Below are 9,283 nucleotides of genomic sequence, written 5' to 3'. Positions count from 1 at the left end.
GTGCATCTCCTCTATCCGCATCCCCCCCGAACCTTAATCCATGCGGGCGGGGATGTAAAGGAGATGGGTGGAATCTGGTGGTCAGTGTTTATTTGCTCTATCTCTCTCTCTTCTTTCTGAGAGGAACAAGAGCCATGTTGGAGACACCACATGAGGGCTGAGGGTACATCCTTCGTCTTCCTCTTCACCTCCTCATCACTCTTTCCCTCCATCACCCCCCATCTCCCAGCTCTTTCCTGCATCTCATAAGGATCCCATTGAGGAGAGGGAATGTCTTGTTGATGTTTAATCATGCAGGCAAGCCAGATGCAAATGAACCAGAGACCATGCCAGAGAGATCAAACTGGGACAACCAGTGAGATGTCTCTCGCCAAGCCAGATGCACTGATGCTGATGGACTGAAGATAAAACGATAAGTCAAATGTTCAACACTTTTAAATGTGACTGATTGCAATCAACACATGTGAACTCAGACATAATATCTCGTTTTAGCTGTCTTTATTGTCCAGGTGTAGCAGAATTAGAAACTACGGTTTCAACGGGTTGCTTGACACTCACACTGACCATAATCATTTCCTCTAGCTGTTGAGTTCGTCTCAGTTTTTTGCAGCACTTTCATTTTCATATATTAACTTCTCTAACTGAAGAGATAACACTAATCTTACAACTTTCTGGAATAAAATAATAATTGCAATTCATTTCCAAAAGCTTAAAATAGAATATTTTTTATTTGGTTATTTTTTATTTGGTCAAAGAATGTGTGTTAGCGTGATAACAAGACTCTTTATAAAGCAGTGGTACCCTTAAAAGAATAAGCTGGTATAGGATCACTCAGTTGAAAACAATTTTATTGTCATGGAATTTTAAACACAATGGTCTTTAATAACCCTAAACCCTAATTATAGCTAGTTTTGATGAAAATAATAATAATAATAATGCAACTAATACTACCTCAGGCTACTGCTACTATAGTAGTAGTAGTGGTAGTCTATTACTGTTAATAAAATAATGATAATAATAATAATGATAGCCTATTAGTTGCATGTATTTCCTGATGCAATAATTGTTTATTATTATTATTATTATTATTATTATTATTATTATTATTATAAGAGAGTGATTATATTTATGATTACGATTACACTATTTTATTATATCGTTGTAAGAGGACAATGCATTTATAATAATAATAATAATAATAATAACAATAATAATAATAATAATAATAATAATAATAAATTAAAAATATAAATTGTAACCTTGTCACCAGGTTGCTGCCGGGTCCTACCTCGTATCAGAGCCTGGCTGAAGCCTCTCCGGCCCGGGTGGTTGTTCTCCGGTCCCGACCTGACCCGGCGGATCCGTCCGCCGCATTCCACCCGCACGCGCTATCATAAACATCCTAGTCCCAGACCTGCGAGGCCAGGAAGTGCGCGAGGACAGGAATTCCACTCTTTCAAATGACATCACGGCCAGTCACAATGAAAGTGTAAAGACACACGTGGGCCTATTTCAAATAAAAAGCAGTATATGTGTGTGGGAGAGGAAACAATATCACAGTAAAGGTTCTAATAGGACACAAGTCTCTATAGGAGGTTAGGGGGCTTTTTTTAGTGATGTAGTCTGTAACTGTGGCAACATATATATATATATATATACATATATATATATATATATATATATATATATATATATATATATATATATATATATATATATATATATATATATATTGCTTTTACCCATAAAATATCGATATATATTATCTATTATATATATATATATATATATATATATATATATATATATATATATATATATATATATATATATATATATATATATATATATATTCTATTGTTTCACATAGGCCCGATACACGGGCAAAGCCTACATGTAAATGTAAAATATATTTCTCTGATGTTTCAGTGTCTGAGTGTGTGTGGCAGCGTGATGGATCTCATTATTGGATCGTTTATTTGAGGAGGATGTATATTTATCTTATAGCCTCATCAGTCAGTGCGGTGCACGCCGCTGTATCTCTCTCTTGTCATGCAGCCAAGGAAATATAAACGATTAACAGTGCATTTTGACAGGAAACACCGTGTATGCAAAGATGATACAGCCTAACTGAATCAAGTCAAACCAATTTACATAAAGTTTTCCTCACGTGTATGCCTGTATTTTAAAATAATCTCTTTTTCTAAGAGGCCCGTATGTGACAAAGAGCAACATTTTCCTTTCCCTTTATTGTTTTCTTTATATATCTGAACACGTCGGAGGAAAAGGTAACTGCCAATGCTGATTTGATCGCGGTGAAAATAAATACAAAACTGGCAGAATTTTGAGAAACCATGAATCAAAGATAAACTTCAGGCGCAGGGCAAATTTCCATCCTGTGAGGACCTGGCATGTATCAGGCTATAGCTCAAGGCATTGTAGCCATAAGTTCCCTTTTTTATTGTATTTTATTTGTGTTTTATTAATTAATTAATTTGTTTATGTTTGTATTTATCTCCTACTAAAGTCCATGCCTATGAAAACAGGCTGTACTATCAAATTAACATTCCTGAGCGCCTCACTGAAGCCCAGCAGCAGTTCAGGTTTCAGGGTCCGTGTTGTGTTTACGGATTGTCAGCGCGCTGCGTTGTTGTGACGTGACGCGCGCGACTGCGGCAGCTCAGACCGGGGACGGTTCGCGTTAGCCATCAGGTGAGGAGGAGGGAAACTAACCTTGAATTCTGCCAAGAAAATGACTTTAACCTAAAGAGACAATGTCAGTTGTCAAGTAGCCGAAGTATCGTTTGCAACAGAGTATAAAAACTATGTAGCCTACATTGTTGTTTTTAAAGCAGGGCGCTCCGTGGTCTGTCAGGTGAAATACATATTAAGCTAATTAGCTTAGGTTTGTGAGGACTGCTAGCATGACGTGAAACTTTTGTCACAGCAGGTGTGCTAACACTGGAGTATTTTCCAGATGCTTAATTAAATACCTGATAAATTATACTGATTTTGAAATAGCCTCACTCACGGGGCTATATTCCCCATGCACAGGCTATCCATTTGTAGGTAAATTGGTGGCTACATCTTAGCATTTTAGCCATTTACAGCATTTTACAGTTAGCCTGTAACGGTGGTTTAAGGGTGATCTACGGGGACAACAATGGGGTCTTTGAAGGGGTTAGGGGTCCTCTGCAAAATGAGGAATAGCATAATTTTCACTGCCTTATAATTAAAAAGGAAATTCAGGCCTATAATGATGGAAATTAATTTATTGAATTATGACTGGATTAGCTTTTAGGCTACAGGGAACAGTTTTACTTAAAAAAAAAAAATTAGCCTATATATGTGACAGATTTTATTACAATAGTCATGTTAACAGACCATATGATACATTTAAACAAAATGCTAATTTGAAAGGTGTTCCCTCCAAAGTGGATGATTCCTATTGCTATTTCTGCAGAACCAGAGAAGGCGAGCAGACCACAGAGTTTTTCTGGCGCAGTAAAAGGAGACTAAACAAGTCCCGAAATCACGAGGTAGGCCTGAACCTAAACATATAGCGGGCAAGGACAAAGGGGGTCTATTTTGTGGTCTCTGCTATATTTTGACAAACTTACAAACCACTCAACCATATCTCCGTTGTGTGTTCTGATGTGCGTGCTTCATGTAAATGTTTTCTTTTTCTAAAACCAAAATTAGACTACACTACAAGTACACTACACTAAAAGAAAAGAAAAAAACAAATTACAGCTGTCATTTTTCACACTACTCTCTCAAAAATAAGTATTCATGCAGCAGGCTATCCATTTATGAATATTCTCATTTATTTCTGGATCAAAATGAATGTTTATCATATTATTGATCTGCAAGTTGGTCATGGTATCTTCTTGTGTTATTTGATCGCTCTATTAATTAACTTATTGAATGATGTCATGTGTTAACTAAGCCAAATACTTAGAGAGCAGGGGCGTAACAGTGGTGTTGAGATAATCGGGAAATGCTCTCCGTCTTAAACATGTGAAAAAGACATTGAAACAAGAAATAACATCGCGTTGTAACGCTTCAAACTGCGACTCTGTGGTAATTGCACGTTGAGAGATGGTTGGCTCTCAGCGCTTTTCAGCTGCTGCGGACAGGCTGCAGACTGGCTGCAGGGTGATGACACACATGCCAATGCTGTTCCACCTGCACAGACTCCCAGAGCACGGAAATACACTTCCAGAGAAAGCCGAGGGGACCCTCATGGGTGGCCAGAGAAATGTATACCTCTCCGTGCACTTCCCTCTCTATGTGAGCTAATTATGCGGCGCTATCTGTCCAGATTTTCTTCGAGCTGTGAACACGCAGCCGTTTGCAAATGTGCGTGGGTTTGGGCTGAGATGAGAGCCTCCAATTGGCGGAGTCTAGTCAAATATATGTGGCTATAGTTTCACTAAAGATGTTTGGAACGAATTTTGTTCCAATAACTGTTTGTCTAGGCAATAGATAAATGTAAAGATGTACTGTATTAACCATTTAACACACACCCAAAATTATTCTGCCCCTAATTTTTAAATATGTATTACTTTGAGAGAGTAGAGTTTAGTCAGTTAGTTAGTTAGTTAAGTTTTTTTTTAGCAAGGTCTGTATTGTGCATGAAAATATCACAAATTCATTTGATCAGTCATTTCTGTTCTTTCTTTCTTTCTTTCTTTGATATGAAGCAAAGTGTTTAGCAACCTTAAAAGGTGCACTATGTAGTTTAGTCAAACTCAGAAAGGTAATATTTACAATATTTATAAGTTAATAATACAACCTTGGATATATTTATTTATTTCCATAACTAAATAAACAAGCTGTTCTTGGGAGAACACGGTGCCCGGTGACTGTTTGAAGCTATTTTGAAGGATCCTGCAAATGCAAACAAATCAAAATAGTACAAAACTGCGTTGTCCTTTGAGGACAGTTTGTTTATTCAGTTTATTCAGACATTAAATTCCATCAATGAAGATTTTCCTTCTGAATACAATTTCTCCCTGAAATCTACGCAGTGCACCTTTAAATCAAAAAATGTTTAATAGCCTTTTATACAGTTAAAACTAGGATGTGTACTTTATAACATTCCTGAATCTATTTTAGATTTATTAGTTTTCCATCAATAGATGCTTCCAGGTGTGTATTGTACTCTTAAATGCAAATTGATGTTTAATGTCTGTAGTATTTGGACCAAGGTGTGATGAAAACGAATTCCAACATGTTAAGAAAAGTTAGTTGTTTTTTTTTTATTCAGTGTAACCACCGGAGGCGGAACTCAAATACGCACTAATCACGACGACCTACGTCGCTCCATAGAGAGCACTGGAGCAAACGCAGCCTGTCAGTGCCTGAAAAAAAAGAGGAAAGGGCTGGGCTTACTGACTCAAACCACAACTTGGGTTGCTCCTCCATCAGAAACCAGTTTAGAAAAATCCGCGTAGAAGAGAGAGGAAGGTCTGGTGCATGTCACCTTACTGAGCAGCAAAACAAGATTTCTCTGTGCGCAGTTTGGCACACAGCTTTCAATTCGCGGTGCATCCTGAGGTTCTGCACCACATCATTTTGTTCATCGAGTTTTCAAGCGCCATCAAGAGTTTTGCTTTTCGGCGTTTGGACTGGACTTGTTTTGTTTTGGTGTGCGCAATGATGGCCACTTACCAAAGCCCGGAGGATGACGCAATGGCCTTAATGATCCACGACACCAACACGACCAAGGAGAAAGAGCGACCCAAAGAGGAGCCGGTCCAGGAGAAGGTCCCGGAGAAGCCGGATCCGACCCAGAAACCACCGTACTCCTATGTCGCTCTCATTGCTATGGCCATTCGGGAGAGCTCAGAGAAGCGCCTCACTCTGTCCGGTATTTACCAGTATATCATCAGCAAGTTCCCCTTCTATGAGAAGAATAAAAAAGGCTGGCAGAACAGCATCAGACACAACCTGAGTCTCAACGAATGCTTCATTAAAGTTCCGCGGGAGGGCGGCGGGGAGAGAAAAGGGAATTACTGGACACTGGACCCAGCATGTGAGGACATGTTTGAGAAGGGGAACTACAGGAGGCGCCGCAGGATGAAGCGGCCGTTCAGACCGCCACCGACGCACTTCCAGCCGGGGAAGTCCTTGTTCGGAGGAGACGGCTATGGTTACCTGTCCCCACCCAAGTACCTGCAGTCTAGCTTCATGAACAACTCTTGGTCGTTAGGCCAGCCGCCCACTCCGATGTCCTACACGTCCTGTCAGATGGCCAGCGGCAACGTGAGTCCAGTGAACGTGAAGGGACTGTCAGCCCCCTCATCTTATAACCCCTACTCTCGGGTGCAGAGCATGGCGCTGCCCAGCATGGTAAACTCTTACAACGGCATGAGTCACCATCACCATCCCGCGCATCCCCACCATGCCCAGCAGCTGAGCCCGGCCACCGCGGCACCACCTCCGGTCTCCTCCAGTAACGGAGCGGGCCTTCAGTTCGCCTGCTCTCGCCAGCCCGCGGAGCTCTCGATGATGCACTGCTCTTACTGGGAACACGAGACCAAACACTCGGCGTTACACACGAGGATTGATATTTAAAGTTTACCAAATGGTCTGTGTAAAATGAGGACTCCAACATTGAGAGATGATTCCTGTGATTTCAAAACAGAACCAAGAGTATTTTTAAAGAGACCATTCTGACGAGCTGTTTGGGTCCAGCTGACACCCATATGCGCGAGTTGATGTGGAGAAAGTTTTTACAAAATGGAATCGGGAGCTAAAGAAGTCATCAGGACACATCAGGTAGCACAACCTCTGGGAGCCATTTCGTGCGCCTGTATTACAGTTGGACTGATGGCCGTAACTTGGTATTGTAATCATAATTGTGCCGATGAAAAACTTTTCATTTTCACGGGGTTAGAAGTTGCTGACATTGCCTCAGCTGTGTGTTACTGGTATGCGTAATGATTTCTCTCATCTTTACGCACGTATCATCCTAACCATTGCCAAATGAAACGTGGACATAAGATGCCCTAATTAAGTTAGAGCTTTAATATGTAATTGAATCAGATGAATCAGAGGTCAGTTTGGCCTTCACAGTAACTTGCACTGAGCAAGGCCTGCATGGTGAAACGTAACCTCGTATCATGGGTGTGTGTAGAGATCCATCAGACTGCCAAAAAAAAATACAATTCAGGGTTTTTCATATTTCTTGATCCCATATGTATGTATGATATAATTTCCAATATGACGCCAGCCAGTGCCAGGTTTTGTTAATCTTTCTGATTATTATTTTTTATAAACGTGATTAGCTATATTGTCTCATTCATGTTGGGGCCATGTTTCATTTTAATTAGCACTTTTCCCTCTTTTCTAGGTTTGTGAATTTCTTAATAAACTTGTATTTCTTAAAGTAATACAGTGGTCATGAAGTAATCTGTTTTATACTCTAGGCTCTGATAACCACTGCTGGCATTAAAACACAGCAATCAACAATCAACAACTCTGAATTTAACGCAGCATGAAAGTAATGCATTTTCAACATATAAAAGTTTTTCCAGGTCGTTATAGAAATGCCAAGGACATAATAATCATAGATAAACCATTGAGCAGGGTTATGGAGTTTTGGCTTTGCACTTATTCCGCCGTTTACCGTGTAAATATGTCGGTGCAATGTTGGTCATTATTTACCGTAATATATGCACAACCTGTAAGAGCAAATTTATCACACTGCATGGATGAACATTTGTAATTGGATGAAAATAGAGAACTTTCTATCTATAGTGAAACTTAGATACTTAGAAACTATAGATAGAAAGTTATAATATATATTACATATAATATTATATATCATAATAAGTATAACAATAATAATAATAATATTAATAACAATAACAATAATAAGGCACAGTGTCAATGGTAATTTGTGTCCCACAGCGACTAGTGTCTGTTGGCTATTTAATATGTTGTGTGTAAACGTCTTTGTGTTATCCACCTGCTAAGCTAAATATTTTGTATCCTATGTGATATTAAATACAATTTGTATTTAACATAATTCACAAATAAACCCCAATCAGTAGAAAAATGGCGATGCATGGAGGCTATGACCGTGTTTTCCTATGTATATTTTAAGAAGGTTCAATTCTAAGCACGGCAAAAGAACCAAATAACCAAAAGTTTTCCAGCCTCAATTCGATATGTCGTTTGCGTTGGATGTGTGATCATCAATCTTTACTGTAACTGCACTTTTATAGCCTACTCATGTTCTAAACTGCAGCAAATCATCATCAGCAACAACAATAATAATAACAACAACAATAATAATGATAACCATCGATAGTATGAATTTACCACGTGTGTTTTTCCCTCTTTTACTGTGCACATTAGCTATGAGTACTTTTGATGCAGTTAACTTGTTGACTCAATAATACAGACTCATGTAGGAAATAAGTTCAACAAAGACAGGAAGTGTAATAAAAAGTCGGCAATGCTAAATCTTCTCACAGGAGGTCATATTAACCCCCTCTGAGGCTCTGACATCACACAGTAAGCGCAATTCATTCGCCTTGTTGTGTCCTATCAAAGAGTCATTTGTTTAAAATGTAGCCGAGTCCTCTCTGGGAGGATGATTGTATGAAGCTGACACAGGCAGCTCCTCCTCCTTAGTTGTGTTTTAGTGTGAGACTGTTGAATTACGTAGACACGTTCCTGTCAGCCCCAGAGGAACCATCCCGTCGCCCTGAGGGCCAGCTAGCCTCTTGATAAAAGAGATATTTGACGAGTGAAACGCCTCAATACACCGACTGATCTCAGCCCCGTCCCTCCTGTAATCACTATCATGTTATCACAGCGCATCGATATATTAGTGCCATCTGGTTCTGACTTTTACATTTAAGGGGTGTATCAGTACAGTAAGTGCACTGTTTTGACAGCACATCACAGCAATCACACACACACTGAAATATTAGTTTAAAAGCTGACCAGTCACAGAATATGACGTTTTAACATCTAATAGATATAAATTAGATTGTGGGATCATCCTTCAAAGATCAGACGTACGTGGCGCCAGAGTCCGGGGTCTTCCATCCACCTTCATCCACCCTCTGTGCGCCACAGCGACTGTCAAACATAGGCTCACCATTCAAAAGCTCCCTCCCCAAAAACGAAGTTAAAGAAAACACATACACACCCTTATAGATCACTGACCCAACCAATTAACAAACGACGGCATAACAGAGTGGTCCATTGACTCTTGTAATAGCTACTGCAGTTAATAATGATTGTAGGTGAATTAATTAGT

General features: G+C 39.5%; 1 protein-coding gene across 1 annotated transcript; it reads left to right on the top strand.

The window, feature by feature from the left end:
- Positions 1-5,661: 5,661 nt before the first annotated feature.
- Positions 5,662-6,582, top strand: foxl2a (forkhead box L2a). Its single transcript, XM_073488572.1, has one exon. It carries the CDS (start codon positions 5,662-5,664, stop codon positions 6,580-6,582), a length of 921 nt encoding a protein of 306 aa, XP_073344673.1.
- Positions 6,583-9,283: the final 2,701 nt, after the last annotated feature.

The sequence above is a fragment of the Pagrus major genome, chromosome 2 (genome assembly GCF_040436345.1).
Source record: "Pagrus major chromosome 2, Pma_NU_1.0".
In the NCBI taxonomy this organism is placed as follows: Eukaryota; Metazoa; Chordata; class Actinopteri; order Spariformes; family Sparidae; genus Pagrus; species Pagrus major.
Note: the sequence above shows the minus strand (reverse complement) of the source record. Positions and strands in the feature narration are given on the sequence as shown.

Excerpts from the sequence above, each read along its gene's own strand:
- foxl2a (XM_073488572.1), top strand. The coding sequence starts at position 5,662 with ATGATGGCCACTTACCAAAGCCCGGAGGATGACGCAATGGCCTTAATG.